Source organism: Triplophysa rosa, linkage group LG9 (genome assembly GCF_024868665.1).
Source record: "Triplophysa rosa linkage group LG9, Trosa_1v2, whole genome shotgun sequence".
Taxonomy (NCBI): Eukaryota; Metazoa; Chordata; class Actinopteri; order Cypriniformes; family Nemacheilidae; genus Triplophysa; species Triplophysa rosa.
In genome coordinates this window covers 6,666,618-6,682,651 of record NC_079898.1, presented here as the reverse complement: position 1 = coordinate 6,682,651, position 16,034 = coordinate 6,666,618, and the positions used below count along the sequence as shown (strand labels likewise).

The window sequence follows — 16,034 nt, the reverse complement described above, 5'->3', positions numbered from 1 at the left end:
TGGACTGAAAAAATACTTGAATAATTAAAATCTTAGGTCGGCAAATATGTGAAAACTACGCTAAATATAAAGCAATACTTAGAAAATAATTTCACTATTTCACTATTCGAGATATAGTATAATTTTTTCTTTCGCTGTTTTCATTAAAACACTGCGCGCGCAGTTCTTTGGCCAGCTTTGGCCGAGACGCTCGCGCCGGTGTCAGTAACCGGAAGTAAAACCCGCTGTTGCTGCCTGCTGGGTGGGTGAAGCACTTTATTGAAAAGTTCGGCTGCCTCTGACGGCTCCTGGCCTTTGAGAAATGGACAGCCAAGGAAGGAAAGTGGTTGTGTGTGATAACGGAACAGGGGTACGTGCGAAAATGTATCAACTTGCATTTGTTTATTAACTCGTTTGGCTGTTGTGTAAAGTTTAATGCGAGTGAAACAGACATACCTCTAACAGGAAGTCATGAAAGCTTAGCACAGCTCTGAGGAATGTCTGACAGCTGCATTGAATGCATTCACTCTGACCTTACATATTCTCCTCTACATGTTATCCTATCGTGAAATGCTTCGTTTTCTCTGTATTTCTTCAGTTTAAATACCGTTGTTGTCCATTCAGTGGTCGTCAGCTTTAACGTCTGGCTGCACCGTTCATATTGAATAATTGACACTGAATAATTAGGTGATGTCTGTATTATTGTTATATGACGATGATACAAATATAACGGTGATACACGGATTCAGTCTATTAAAAAACCGATAGGCTTATTCAGGCAACTAGATTTTACCACTCATTATTTTACATTACATTTTTGGCACAAATTGGCAGACGCATTATTGTCATTATAAAAACTGTTAGATGTCTTTTTGCCTGATCTATTCTTGAATGCTATCTTTTGTAAAGCTCATAAGGTTTTGTACATTGTAATGTTTGAGTTGTTCGTGTAAGTGCTTAACTCGACGGAGATTTAGTCATTACATTTAATGTAACTAATGCATAATATTAGTTGGCCTGGAGTTTGGGGGCGTGGCCTTGCCTTTTGACTTCACCCACAGACTTCACCTTGGGTTAAGGGGTGACGTAAACAGGTTTGAACTCTCGTTGATGCATCGTGATTCGTGGTAAAGCGAGATAAAAAGAGATTTGTTTGACTGATTAAAGGATCATGTTTAGTTGTGTATTCTAAAATGATAACCTTTGTGTCATCTGTGAGACAGAAGGTGAAAATTTAGGAAGTGATGGAATGAGGAAGTCACGAACTAAAACCACAGCCAGCTCAAGTTGGATGACCAATAAATGAGTCTGAAGGTCTTGAGTCCATTTTTGGAGTAAAGTTGATGTGAGAAACAACAAAATGGTTTTACACCAGACAAAATTAGATGGGGGCAGTTCACTGTGGTTTATCTGAAACTGCGAATAGCGTCTCTAGAGAAGCATAAAGTGCAGTGGTCAGCTGTTGTAATGCAGAATCAGAAGGAGCTTTATTGCTTTACACACACAAGGAATTTGACTTGGTGACAGGAGCTTAGTGCAGAAGAAAGTGTACACATGTTGCAAACATAGTGCAAATATACATTAAGATAGAAAAAATGAGAAATTAAATAAAAATAATAATGCACTATATACAAAAAGTGAAAATATATATATATATATAGACAAAAAAGCAACATATACAGATGTGTTATTTACAGGTTTAACCTATTGTTTCTTACAATGTACAGTTTCCAGATGCTATGTGCAATGTGCAAGTGTGCAATGTGATGGACAGTGTGTTACTTTAGGATCATAGTTACTTTAACATGTTTTTGTGACACCGCAAGTCTGCTGAGCTTGAATGAAGTTAGGCGGTTAAATTGTTAATTTCATTCTGAACAGATAAGTATATTTATGTTTATGAGAAGAATCTAAAGTAATTATAATACAAAACACATACACAGGAAATAATGGAAATTTCTTTATCTTGGTTCTTGATTCAAAAGGACTTTGATATTAGATTAGTAACTATTTTTTCATTTTGGCTTGAGGGCCGGGCCCATATCATTGTTTCTAAATGTAAATTTCACAATATACTGGTATGGACAATAACCATGACATTAATAACCATGATTATTGATGTTGTGTTATGTGTAGTACTATGATAACATTGTTAAGACTTAAAGGAATAGTTCACCCAAAATGAAAATTCTGTCATCATTCACTGTTCCAATTTCTTTGTTCTGCTAAACACAAAGGAAGATATTTGGAAGAATGTCAGTAACCAAACAGATCTCATCCCCATTGACTCCCATAGTATTTATTTTCTCTACTATAGCAGTAAATGGGGGATGAGATCTGTTTGGTTACTGACATTCTGCTAAATATCTTCCTTTGTGTTCAACATAACAAAATAATTAATTTATACAGGTTTGGAACAACCTTAGGGTGGGTAACTGATGACAGAATTTTCATTTTTGGGTGAACTATCCCTTTAAGAGGCAGTATCTGGTTAAAACTTTAACATAGTAAGTGGTGGTTTTGCACCTATTTATCATTTTCTCATCATTTGTCTCAATGCCTCCCTACCATCGTATTTTGTGGGTAATGCATTGGGCAAAAAAACAAAAAGAAAACACAATAAACTAACGATTTGTGTACATTTTTATGCAAGTTCTTACACAATATTTCCTCAAAATGTATATCTTTTTGTTCTTTTTATTAACTGTGTTTGGCCTTCTTTCTCTCTCATTTCTTTAGTTTGTCAAATGTGGCTATGCAGGATCCAACTTCCCCGAACACATCTTCCCAGCATTGGTGGGCAGACCCATCATCCGATCCACGGCCAAAGTGGGCAACATTGAGATTAAGGTGAGGTCCAGATTTTTCACTTAGCTTTGTATTTTATGAATGACAATATTACAAATTATATATGATCTCTTCAGTATAAATCTTATGCATTTAGTTGTTTTTATTGTCTTTAAGGAAAACCTCCTTCTCTTACGCCTTTTGACCTTCTTTTTCATACTTAAACTCTTTCCTTTGTTCTTCTCGTGGTGAAGTAGAATAACAAAAAGATGGTAAGTGCAGTCCGGCCTGTGCTCTGTTTCACACTTGTCGCCTGCTGGGGAGAGTGTTGCACCATGCAGTATCTCAACAAGTGTCCATACAGTTGCCTTTTAATGGTCTTTGAGTGTTTTTATTGCGTGTCTCATGCTTTAGGATGAGGGCTGGGCAATAAAGCTGGAAATCTCTGTTTTTTATAGACATTTAACTATTTTTGAAAAGTATCTTCTATGTTTTGAATGGCTTAAAAGCTTGTGTGTGTGATTTATTTTCAGAGGACGATTGTTTCAACCAAATGGCTTTTGTAGCCAGTAAGAGTCAAGTGTAATGTGTAATGCAATAAGTAAAATAAAAAAAAAAACGTTTCATCGGACACGCGCCTGACCCCCAGTTAACTTCCGGTTTGTGTTTGGCTAGTGTCTAATAATATTGAATAATATATTTATATTTATGCATTTGGCAGACGCTTTTATCCAAAGCGACTTACATTGCATTATACTACACATTTGTAGTATAAGTATTAAGTATGTGCAATCATTATATTTTATTTAATTTATGTTAATAGTAATTTATATATTATTATTTTATTGTATAACAATTGTATTAAATAAAAGATTTGTTGAAATTTGATGTTCATTTTATTAAATAAACAATTTATTGAATGGGTCCTGTAGTTCGGTTGCATTTAAACAAACCGTATGGTACATTGACATCTAGCGGTTGAGTTTGGTATCGCAGTCTTAATTCTAAATATTGGAGAGACAAGTTTAGCCAAGTAACGGTTCTTCTCGGTTTATTTTGATTGTTATCAGAAATAATCTACAGGCACTCTATTGTTTGTGAATGTGTACTGGAAGTTCAGTTGGGGTCACAAAAGTGCACATGCGCAGTAACGTTTGTTTATGTTGTTAAGATGAAACCATCTATCTATACTACAATAAAGTAATAAGCAGCTATATTCCTTACCTATATGTATATATGTTTCTTAATCACTTAACATTTCTGATTTAAAGACAGCATCTCTCTTGTAACACCCTCATAGGTGACAATAAAACGTTTTGTGACTTCCTCTGTAGGATAACTAATAGATGCAATTTTCACATTAAAATTGCAGTAAAACAATCCCCAAATTTATACTGTTGCTTAATTTTTACATTAAAATTGCAGTAAAACAATCCCCAAATTTATACTGTTGCTTAATTTTTACATTAAAATAAATACTTGCATATTGTAAATGTTATAAATATTGCCCAGCCCTACCCTGATCTGTTTGTATGTATGTTTTTCTAAGTTGCAGTGTTGAATGAATCCGTTTGTCTAACATTTAGGTTTTCTTTGGTCCTGCTTAAAATGTATTTCTCACTCAAATATTCACCACAGTGTAGTGCAGATTGAAAATCTTACACTGCATTTTGTCTGTAAATGTATTTCACAGAGCATGGCAACCATTCAAAGCCGCACTAGACATTGTAGCTGAAGTTACTCCCCCTCCCGTCTGAAATAGATTTAGCAGAAGTTGGCCTCAAGATGTAGGGAAATGTTAATGTCTTGTGCACTTTATGTCGTTGCCACTCAATCTGTTTCTCTCGCAGTTAAATAGACACTGGAATCTTAAAATAATGTTTGAGGAACAAAGAAAGAACCAATAAGAAGGCTCGAACAGATTGTGATGTGTCATAAAGGATGCTGTTCATCAGATATTGTTCGTCTAAATGTGGATACGTGCCGAATTGCATTTGAAACGTTTTTTAGACACTCTTGTTTTCCCTTTTCAGGTTAATGTTTATGAAGGAAATTAGCTAAAACATGAATTTTAAGGACAGCAAGGCTCCATTAAAAACACATGGCGTCACCAGACATCCTGTATCAGTGCTTGTGCTCTCCTCCATAACACATACATTAAAGGGATAGTTCACCCCAAAATAAAAACGATGTCTTCATTTATTCAACCCATGCAGTTCAAAACCTGTACATGACTCTGTGGAACACAACAGAAGATATTTTGAGAAATGTCTCAGTGGTTCATACAATGGAAGTCAATAGAAGGCAGTGTTGTTTGGTTACCAACATTCTTCAAAATATCTTCTGTTGTGTTCTTCAGAAGAAAGAAAGTCAAACAGGTGTGGAATGACATGAGGGTGGGTAAATAATGAAATTTCATTTTTGGGTGAACTAACCCTTTAACATCCATGCCCGGTTTCACAGACATGGTTTATGGCTAATCCCAGACTAAAATGAATGTTTAGCAGTCTTAACTGAAAATAACTCACCTTAAAACATCTTAAAGTATGTCAGCGCCATTGTTTTGTCTCAAGATGCACACCAGTAATGTTTTTTACTAGGGGATTTTTATAAAAGTAGTTTAAATATCCTAATTTCACTAAGGGTTAGTCCGGGTTTAAGCTAAACCCTGTCTGTGAAACCGGGGCCCAGTATTGTTAGTGGTGTTTGCAATGGAAAGTATTGTTCATATTTAAGCTTAGGAGTTATTTAAAGTATTAAACCTTGGCGGAAAACGTGTCCCACACTGTTTGTACTACGGTTGTGAATGATACCTCAAATTGTGTGACTTGTTGAGAAGAGCCGTATTATTATTTTAAGCGGTCAGAGTTTTTGCCGGGCTGACGGTAAATAGGAGAAAATGAGTGATGTGTCATAGACTTATGGAGAACAAGAGTTCTAGTAGGCTTTTTTGGGATAGTAGGCACTAGACAGCCACTTGAATACCCTAATTAACACCTAGAAGTGCCTTAGCGACTATTAAGAATACCTTAGCAACCACATAGCAACACCCTGACATCGGAATGTTAAGTTTTGCATGACCAGGCACCACTTATGCAGGATGTGTATTTTATAATAATACTGGGACAGATTGAGACTGTGTGTTAAGGCTTGTGGTTTGAACTTTGTGACTAATGTGTGTGAGGCATTTTATGGGGTGAAGGGTGTGACAGAAAAGCCTGTGTGAATGAAAATGACTAACAATATTTGGTGCATGGAGGTTCTGTGCATGCTGAACTCACTTATAAGAATGAAGCATCTGTCAGTTTGGCCATTTCATCTCTGCGTACCATGCTTGCCCTCTCCATGAGCTGTACAGAGGCTTCCCTGCCACTTAACTCCATTAAAAGCATGGATTTAGAAAACCGTGGCTGATCTGGGTTGTAAGATTCTCGTAGCTGTGCATTTGTTGTGGAGCTGCCACACTGGTGCTGTACATGCTGGATAAACAATGAATGATGAAAAAATATGTTTGCATTTGGTTCTTTAGTTGGGATCCACGATGGCTTTTCTAAATTTTGTCCTGATTCCCCAGGATCTGATGGTGGGAGATGAAGCGAGTGAGCTGCGCTCGATGCTGGAGGTGAACTATCCTATGGAGAACGGTATTGTCAGGAACTGGGATGACATGAAGCACCTGTGGGATTACACCTTTGGACCGGAGAAACTCAACATCGACTCGCGCAACTGCAAGATCCTCCTCACAGAACCTCCAATGAACCCCACCAAAAACCGTGAGAAGATCATAGAGGTGTGTGTGTGTAATTTGCCTGCAGTCAGCCCGCAAGCAAATAAACAAATGTAGCACAACAGGATTTTTACTTTATTAGAGTAAAAACTATGGAAGGAAAAATGATTTTAATAAAATCGGTTTAAATCAGTATGAATAGAAAATACTGGATAAATACTTTGCAATTTAAATATTTGAATATTATTAATGAAACATATATAATAAATGTGAATATTATATAAAAAATACTTACATATTTGTTTATTGTGCATTCCAATTAATATCAATCAAACTGCGGTTGGGTTGTTTTGATTAAGTAATAATAGCAATAAAAGTTAATAATTTAAATAATAATAATAATAAATACTGCTAACAAACACAATAAAAACATGATAACATAATAAAAAACTTTACATTTGTTACAGTTTTGTTTTTGCAAATAAACTTTTAAATTATAATATTATATTATATTATATATAGTATATAATTAATTTGTATATTTATTATATATTTTTATTATCATCACAAAAAACCTGATAACATAATAAAAAACTTTACATTTTTAACAGTTTTGTTTTTGCAAATAAACTTTTAAATTATAATATAATGTATATAGTATTATATTTATAAAAAAAATTATTATCATCACAAAATTATTTTCTTTAAAAGACATTTGAACATAATATGCACAGTAATATGCAAATGAAAAACTGATGTTCTGACGCATGAACTACCTGTGTAACACCATGATGTCCGCACCATACGTGTTTTCTAAGACATTAGAAAAGGTATTTTTTTCCATGTTATTTAGAGTTTTTGTCCACACTAGCAGCGACGGTGATACGCGTCAAACTACAATTGATTCTCTTCAGCAATTTATGAATTACGCTTGTTTAGACAAGTCGGGCCGAGTACCAAAACAACCTTGTAGCCAATCACCAGTAAGGTGCACAGGACAGACATTAGTCGAGCCGAGCGCTGACGAAAGTGAAAGATGGGGGTAGGGGTGTGTTTGTTTTGGTGATTTGAACCTCAACAACGGCTGAGAGAAATCGGCCACCCCGCCTTTAAGCCGAAGAAGTTCTAATCATTTTTAAAGGGGACAAATATTTGGGCCAACATTCAAAACAGTACGGACTTGTGAGATTCTCTTGTGTCACTTAATCCCATCAGAATGAACAGGCCTTTCAAACTGTCATGACTTTTCAATCAGCTTTTTAGAACATTGCCAGTTTACCAAATTCATGTGGTAGATGTTTGAAGGCTTTGATGGTAGAAGTGCTGGCTTGATGGGAGGTCTTTGGAGACCAGCAGCAGTGCAGTCACTTCATCAGCACATAAGATTAACAGAAGCCCATCATTAGAGTGACTCACAGATCTCTGTCTGTCTGCTTTAGTACAACACAGTCACTTCTTCAGTCTGCAACAGAACACAACCTTAAAACACTCACTGTCAGATGCTAAGTCATGTATTAAAACCAGAGATAAAACCATGATTCACGAATTGTGTGTATTTAAGGGATTTCAACAAACCTCTAAATATTTATCCGTAGTACTTAAATCAGTACATTTGGAAAAGATGGCTCTGTTACTCAAAAGAAAATGTTGTAGGTCATTAAGCTCATCCCTGTTTGTCTTAATACCCATGGTCCTTTAGGTCATGTTTGAAACGTACCAGTTTGCAGGCGTTTACATCGCCATCCAGGCTGTGCTAACACTGTATGCTCAAGGTGAGTGACTTCAGGCATGAACACAAGTTCCTATTCTTAACATTACTGATTAACAAACCATCTATCTAGTGTACTCATACATATCAATGAGCCACTATCAGTTCACTACACATGGGACATTGTAGCAATGTTTGTCTTTTGGGCAACACCCAGGTCTTCTGACAGGGGTGGTGGTGGATTCGGGCGATGGCGTGACCCACATTTGCCCTGTGTACGAGGGATTTTCTCTGCCTCACCTGACGAGAAGATTGGACATCGCAGGACGAGACATTACACGATATCTCATTAAGGTACAGCTCCTGCGTGGATTAATACTCAGACACGACTCCAAATTGAACATTTGAAGGTTGATTTTTACAAAACGCCAAGACACAATGCATTTCACTTGCTTAAAAGTATGTACTTGGAACAAATGCTAGCATTGAATAGCATTGCGTATCCTGTCTAACATCGTTTATACGTTAGCAGAATAACACCGTATTTTGTAATTATAATGTAACCTCAATAAGAATAAGATCAATATTTCTGTCGTCACACAGTTGCTCCTACTGCGAGGTTACGCCTTCAACCACTCGGCAGATTTCGAGACTGTGCGCATGATGAAGGAGAATCTCTGCTACGTGGGATACAACATCGAGCAAGAGCAGAAACTGGCTCTGGAGACCACCGTACTGGTGGAGGCTTACACGGTCAGTTTTATGTGACTGGGAGAAATTTCATGAAGCGTTTTAACGCAGAGTTGCATTCTATAAAGGTGGTAACAGCCTGCGGGGCAGTAGTATCCATCTCGCTGAAATGTCTGAGAGTTACAGTTCAAATGTCACAGTATGTGAGGCAGGAGTTTTTCTGGCAGGGGTTTTTAGTGTGTGATTTCACGGATTCCCCGCCGGGACACATAAGTATTCTGTGTTTCCATGGTAACGTTCTTTTTGGATGGGATTTAGCAGCAGGGAAATTCTTCAGTCTACACTGTGACATCCTGTGAGTGAGACGGCACAAATTGTTCAGTCTGGATTGGCCGCTTGACGCGCGATTGCACAGGGCGACCTCAAGGGGGCAGCAGTGAGGTGATGTGTCTTTTATTGGAATGAGTGTGTGTAAAGGCAGTGAAATGTTTCACCCTCATTTCTTGGATTTCACAAGTATGGCGATGGAACTTTCCTTTTTCTGTTAGCAGGCATGACAAACGGAAGAATCAAATGAAACAAGGAACGCAGTGTGGTGTCGCAGTTGCTTAACCAGCATGTAACATCATTTCCTATGCGGCCGCAGTCTTTCCCCAGCTGGGAAGCTGTGCATTTCCTCTGGACACTCCTCAATGGGCTCTTTATATGCTCCCACGCAGCCTGCTCCCATTTTCTCATTAGTCATCACGGTTAGGTTTGGCTGCGGGTTACTCTTCAAACCTGAGACTTTGCTCAGTCGAGCCCGTCGAAAAGGAACATTCAATTATCAAGGCAGATTTAAAATAGTGATGCATGTGATAAGCAACCGGCCAAATGTTGACACGAGGTGTGGTTATATAGAGCAGTATTTATCCAGTAGGTTTTATAGCTGGAATGCTTACTGTTCGGCTGCCATTGATGATGTGTCATGAATGCAGATGAATCAATGAATGAGTGCTGTAGCTAAAATATACATGAATGAAACAACACATGGTAATGAACAGCAATATTTAGCATCAAAGTACATTGAAAAGATTCGATATAATTTAACGTTTAGTAAAACATTTTAGATTTGTAGTTGATTCGAAACATTCATTTACTCTCCGTGTGTACGCAGCTTCCTGACGGTCGGGTTATTAAGGTAGGGGGCGAGCGTTTCGAGGCTCCAGAAGCTCTGTTTCAGCCCCACCTCATTAATGTGGAAGGGGTCGGGGTGGCAGAACTTCTCTTCAACACCATTCATGCAGCAGATATTGATACAAGGTGAGTTCAGATTTCCAGTGCACTACTTGTTTCCTTTTTCACGGTCTTACAGCTGTTATCTAAACTATAGATAAAGGAATGGTTCACTTAGAAATGACAACGTGCACACTTTCATGTCATTCTAAACCAGTCTGTAATATAAGAAATGAGATGTTAGGAAGAATGTCCAAGTGCCTACATTGAAAAGCATCATAAAAGTAGTCCAAATGTCTTCTAGTCATATGATTAGCTTTGTGTGAGGAATAGGCTGGAATTGAATTGGTTATTACTGCTTGGTTAATTTAAAGGGATAGTTCATCCAAAAATGAAAAATCCGTCATCATTTACTCACCCTATAAATGTATTTGTTCCAATGAACACAAGAGAAAGATATTTGGAAGAATGTTAGCAATTTTCAGTTCTGGAACATCATCCACTACCATAGTAGGAAAGACATATTGTATTTTTTGTTCTGTTGAACACATAATGAGATATTTTGAAGAATTTAGGAAAACAAAGAGTTCTCGGGCACCTTTGACTACCATTTAATTCTTCCTACTATGGTAGTCAATGATGTCCCGGAACTGAAAATTACTTACATTCTTCCCAATATCTTTCTTTGTGTTTAATACAGGTATGAAATTACATGTGAGTGAGTAAATGATGACAGAATTTCATTTTTGGATGAACTATCCCTTTAATTGGAAATAATTGGTTATTATTGGTTGTAATTGGTTATTTACTGGAAAGCCCCCTTCGCCAGAGCTCTGAAAGTCAGTGTGGAATGAGTAAATGATGATGACATTTTTGGTAAAGTATTGGATATTTGAAAGTTAGTTATTCATTATCTGAATGGGAAAAAAACATGCAATAAACATTCATGTAAAGAGAACGAAGAAAATAAGTCCTCTTGTCTTGTTATTTTCGAAATGTAATACTTCTAATATAATTGAACCTCACTATAAGTTTTATTTGTCCATTTACCCTCTCTCTCTCTCTCTCTCTCTCTCTCTCAGGGCTGAGTTCTATAAACACATTGTTTTGTCAGGAGGATCCACCATGTATCCTGGTCTGCCCTCTCGATTAGAGAGGGAACTTAAACAGCTTTATCTCGAGCGGGTACTAAAGGGTGATGTCGACAAGCTCTCTGTAAGTTCTACATGCGGCATACATTTATAAATTTCACTTATAATTTTGGTTAGGGTTGTTTTTGCTGCTGTGCCTTTTTATACATTGACTTTAATGTCAACACCTTCTTCGGATGAGAAATGAGTAACTCACACTGTCTGCTAATGAGGCCAATATAGTTTTTATCTGCCCCAAATAAATCTGCAATACATAACAGGGCCAAATAAAATCTGTGCTGAAGCGTGGCAGGCAGACTGTTAAGATTGGTGATGAAATGATCAGGGTGATGGAATGTTAAAATAAACTTCAGGCTCTGTTTCTATTACTGGAATCCTTCAGTGGGACATGCAGAGCTCAATTGTGTTCATCTGTCTGCTTTCGGAAAATGTTGCATTTTTTGCAAGTCAAATGTGTGAAATGTAATGCATCCATAGCACCAGCAGGTGGGGTGGCATCACCTCCTCCTGCACTCCGGTGTAAAAACAGGCCAGTAGAGCAATGTTAGTAGTCTGGATTACACACAGACAACCCAGCTGGGCTCCATCTCATTTAGATTCTGGCCATTGGCCTGGAAAAGCATTTTGGGGAGCTTCGGAGCCGGCCGCATGTCAGGCCACACTATATATGATCAATTGCAGATGGCATGCTCGATACGGACGAACGGCGTGTCTGTCTGCCTGTCCCAAAACTGTGTTTAAAACAAATTAAAAAGCCATTTACTTTACACGAAAGCCTCCACGAGAGCCTTTCAGCCACCTGTTTATAGTCTGCTGGGTGTCTGAGAGTGGCCGAACGCAGATCGGCTTCAGAAGAGTTCGCATACACTGTACACCTCATTATTCTCCCGTTCGGGTTCGCCTCTCAATTCACGACCGGACAGTGCGGCTTTTTATATGTCTTAAAGAGATCCATTCAAAGGGTTTTCTGGTATGTGGGTCAGTGTCCACGCTGTTCCCCTCTGAAAGTCTCGTCACGCTGTCTATTTAATACCCCCATAGAAATTCAAGATCCGGATCGAGGACCCTCCCCGGCGCAAGCACATGGTGTTCCTGGGTGGGGCGGTGCTGGCTGACATCATGAAAGACAAGGACAACTTCTGGCTGACGCGGGAAGAGTATCAAGAAAAGGGTGTGCGCGTTCTGGAGAAGCTTGGCGTCACCGTCAGATAAACGCTTCCCGTAAGGCTGCGTCGCTGACCCCGCTTGTGCCGATCGATCTGTTTCACATTGCTCATCTCCCTGTTGTTCAGCCTCTTCTGCCGGCGATTCACGTCATTGATGTGGATTGATGGGTTTTGATTGGGAAAGGGTACTGGGGATATATTATCAGTTTCAGTTTTTTTTGGTTCGGTCCTCTGCCCCCTGCCCCCTGCTGAACATACCAGTAAAGCAGTGATGTCATCAGCAGTCATTTCAGTGTTTGTCAATGCTTGTGTCTGCATAACATACATGTATGTTGGGATCGGGTCATTATTACTATGCAGTACATTTTCATGTTCCCATCATGCGTCTTAATATATTTGATAAACTATTAAAAGCATAGTTTTAAAAATGAGAAATGTATGAGTTGTTTCATCACAATGTCAAAGAAAAAATGGCTCTATAGTTTATTAAAGAATAAACAAACGTCATTTTTTTGTTTCCTTTCTAATGAAATATTTTAAATGAACCATGTTTTCTTGAGAATTTTTAAAATTATTAATCTGCTAAATTTTCCTGTCTTCAATATCATCTTGCATGTGTTTTGTAATAACTAGGTTAGTTAATGATGTCATCCTCTAGAAAGCGACATCATTTAACTGGGAGAATAACAGCACAGACATCAGTGTTATCACTGAATTTTGTGTATTCTGTGATTGTTGTTTTAGGTGTCTGTTGGTTTGTCTCGCTCTCAACATTCCACCCTTTTACCGCAATCGGTATTAAAGTAAAAATGTTTTAACTACAAATTAACTTCATCACGCAAGGAACTCATAATCCTATAAGCCTCTTCTTGCCATTGAGTGAATAATAAAGTTATTGGTGAGGTTAAATTAGATTAGATTAGGTACAGTATATTCTCTTATAAAAAAGACTCTAGACTCAACAACAACATGTTCTATTTGTTTTAAAGGTACTGCATTACGGGAATGATGACATTGGTGATGAGAGCGAGTAAGAGTATAGAAGCTGTTAATGGCTATGACAGGTGTTATCATCACTATTGCATTAGTGCAAAAACTGCCCGTTCAACATTGTTTACTGTGTGTCAGCCAGGTGACTGAGGACCTGAACGCTTTATTGTCTCCAAATGCTTTTTTTTCCAGTCTGAGCACAACTGAAAACGAGCAACCAAAATATACCAGTTATTTTAATTCCAGTGTGGTTACGAAGCTTTAGCACTGTCTCTGTCATATCTGCCTGTTTTTGTCAAATGCTCATTCAGAAGAACAAGACGGTTTTTTTAAGAGTTTTAATAGATTGGCTTGAGAGTGTGTGGGATTTTGATAAGGTATTTAGCAAGCTGGCCAGTCTTTTGCTAGATTGCCATTGCGAATTGTATTTTAGCAGACTTCAACATGCTGTTTCAGCAGTTGAGAACAGAACTTTTATGTTGTTTATATATTATATATACAGTATACATAAAGGAGGGGGAAATCATTTGCTTTTCTTAGCTGTCCAATTGTTGCTATTTTTATTATTGTTGTTGTTTTTTACTTCTTATCTTTTTCTTCTGCAGTGCTGTGTCTAGCATAGAATAAAAGCATATTATTTTCTATTGATCAGTTGGACAGTTTCTTTTATTTGAATAAATCAATACAGGAAACTCTTTGGTTTTAAAATAACAAGGTTAGACAGTGAATCTGATGTGGTTATTTAATTATGTTTGTGGACATTCATACACTACGTTACAAAAACGTTGATATTTGATTGTTCTGGCTGGCTCTCATGTATGTAGACGCCACATGTGTGTCCAATATTATTAAAAAGATATTTTCATCCAGTGCCAAGCACAGTTAAACTGGATTTTATCTCCATTTTTGTTTCATAGCATAACTCCCTAATGCTCTTTTCAACAATAAAAAAAAACATGGAAAAAATGGTTTAAAACGATAAATAAAAATATGATTTATATTTAGCCTTGTTTTTGTTTGTGTAAATAAGGTCAATTTAACCTTCTGTAAATGTTTTTTTTTTCTCACACTTCTGATAATCAAGCATTTTCCCATCCAGCCAATTTAGGATTTAGTTAAAAGAGGATTGTTAAAGGAGCAATGGTGAGATTGCAGCGGCATCTAGTGGTGAGGTTCTGAATTGCAACCAACATCTTATTTCAAAGCACTACTGTGGCTGACACAGGATTAAGATGTCGTCAGGTTTTCGCTTCTTTGCTGAAGGAGATCATGTATTTACAAAACACACTCAAGAGCAGTTTGTCTGTTTAGGGCTACTGTAGAAACAAACATGGAGAATTCCATGTCAGGGGACCCACGGTGTATGTAGATAGAAATAGCTCATTCTAAGCTAATAAAAAGTCCGTCAGGTCTTTCACCTCTGTCACAGTTATGTACTGTATATTATATTGCATTTCTGTCAATAGATCCTCCAAAAAATTACACACTGGACCTTTAAAATGTCACATGGTCAAAGAAGTACCAGAGGGAGAGATAACCAGAGCAGTTCACCATTGTAAAGTGTTCATGAATGTAACATGAATAAGGTACCTGATTACTTTATGGCATCTGAGATAGACTTTGATAAGATTTGCCGGTTGGTGCTCATGGACCAAGTGTTAAGTAAAGCTATAGCCGTAAAGTCATATAGTGTGTGTGTGTGTCTGAAAATAAACTGATGTAATGAAGAATTCTTCTAAGGGAGCCCTGATTTAAAGTAATCAATAAGGAATTTGGACTGTCACTGGTGAACATACGCCTCAGTTCTCAAAATACTTCTCTGCTCCCTTGATCAAAGCACGTCTAATCCTCGGCTTTCCCTCCGATTCAGGAGATACACTGATAAGAACTCTGTGTTTTCCACCTTTGACCCTGAATACACTTTTTGGAGGAAGTTGCGCACTAAAGTAGCACTTAAAACACCATTGTTGTTGTTTAATTGTTACTGGCCACGTAAGGTGAACAAAACCGGGGGGGGGGGGTTTCGATGGGGGGGAAGTTGCATCTACTTTGCAAGATGTTACATATTCTTGCTGATACATTGTGGTTGATTCCTGGCTTTTAATCAAATGAAGACAGCTGGCATAAAGGTCATTCCAATTTTTTTTAATTGGTCAACTTTGGTGTATGGTGGCATGTATGTCCATTTAACCAGAAACACCAAAAGACACACAGCAACACACAAACCAAGGCTCTATATCAAATTATGTAAATATAAAGGTTACAGTTATATTATAATACAAAACATAATGCAAAAATAAAAAACAGAATATCCATATAAAAAGAAAATAAATTAAAGAATAAACATAAATGACACAATTTTCCTTGTTTTATTTATATTTAATTATTATGTTGATTGATATTGGTAGTTATTATGTCAAATGAAATGAAAGATCTTAAAATGTTACATAGGCTTTTACATACAATTACTACAATATTATTACATTGTAATAATCATTTATTACACTGGAATGTATGGTAACTGGAATAAAATTCCAGTTACCGTTAGTTTGCGTGGTCTCAAGAATACATGCCATGGTAGCCCCCTGCCCGCAATGTGACGTCATCGCTTCCGCCCTCTC

The 16,034-nt window shown here is 37.4% G+C and overlaps 1 protein-coding gene across 3 annotated transcripts; it reads left to right on the top strand.

Annotated features, from left to right (window-relative positions):
- The first annotated feature begins 215 nt into the window (after nucleotides 1-215).
- On the top strand, nucleotides 216-14,061 carry actr2b (actin related protein 2b). 3 transcript variants are annotated; one of them, XM_057341670.1, is made up of 10 exons: nucleotides 216-349; nucleotides 2,719-2,829; nucleotides 3,024-3,038; nucleotides 6,341-6,556; nucleotides 8,193-8,265; nucleotides 8,419-8,555; nucleotides 8,805-8,954; nucleotides 10,048-10,193; nucleotides 11,189-11,321; nucleotides 12,299-14,061. In XM_057341670.1, exons 1-10 carry the CDS (start codon nucleotides 302-304, stop codon nucleotides 12,467-12,469), a joined length of 1,200 nt encoding a protein of 399 aa, XP_057197653.1. In that variant the 5' UTR covers nucleotides 216-301; the 3' UTR covers nucleotides 12,470-14,061. The 3 variants fall into 3 exon arrangements, with proteins under 3 accessions (XP_057197653.1, XP_057197654.1, XP_057197655.1); XM_057341671.1 differs by lacking the exon at nucleotides 3,024-3,038; XM_057341672.1 differs by lacking the exon at nucleotides 216-349 and having other exon boundaries at nucleotides 2,718-2,829; nucleotides 3,021-3,038.
- Nucleotides 14,062-16,034: the final 1,973 nt, after the last annotated feature.

Excerpts from the sequence above, each read along its gene's own strand:
- actr2b (XM_057341670.1), top strand. The coding sequence starts at position 302 with ATGGACAGCCAAGGAAGGAAAGTGGTTGTGTGTGATAACGGAACAGGG. Across the intron at positions 6,557-8,192 it reads ACCGTGAGAAGATCATAGAG|GTCATGTTTGAAACGTACCA; the intron begins GTGTGTGTGTGT and ends ATGGTCCTTTAG. Across the intron at positions 11,322-12,298 it reads GTGATGTCGACAAGCTCTCT|AAATTCAAGATCCGGATCGA; the intron begins GTAAGTTCTACA and ends ATACCCCCATAG.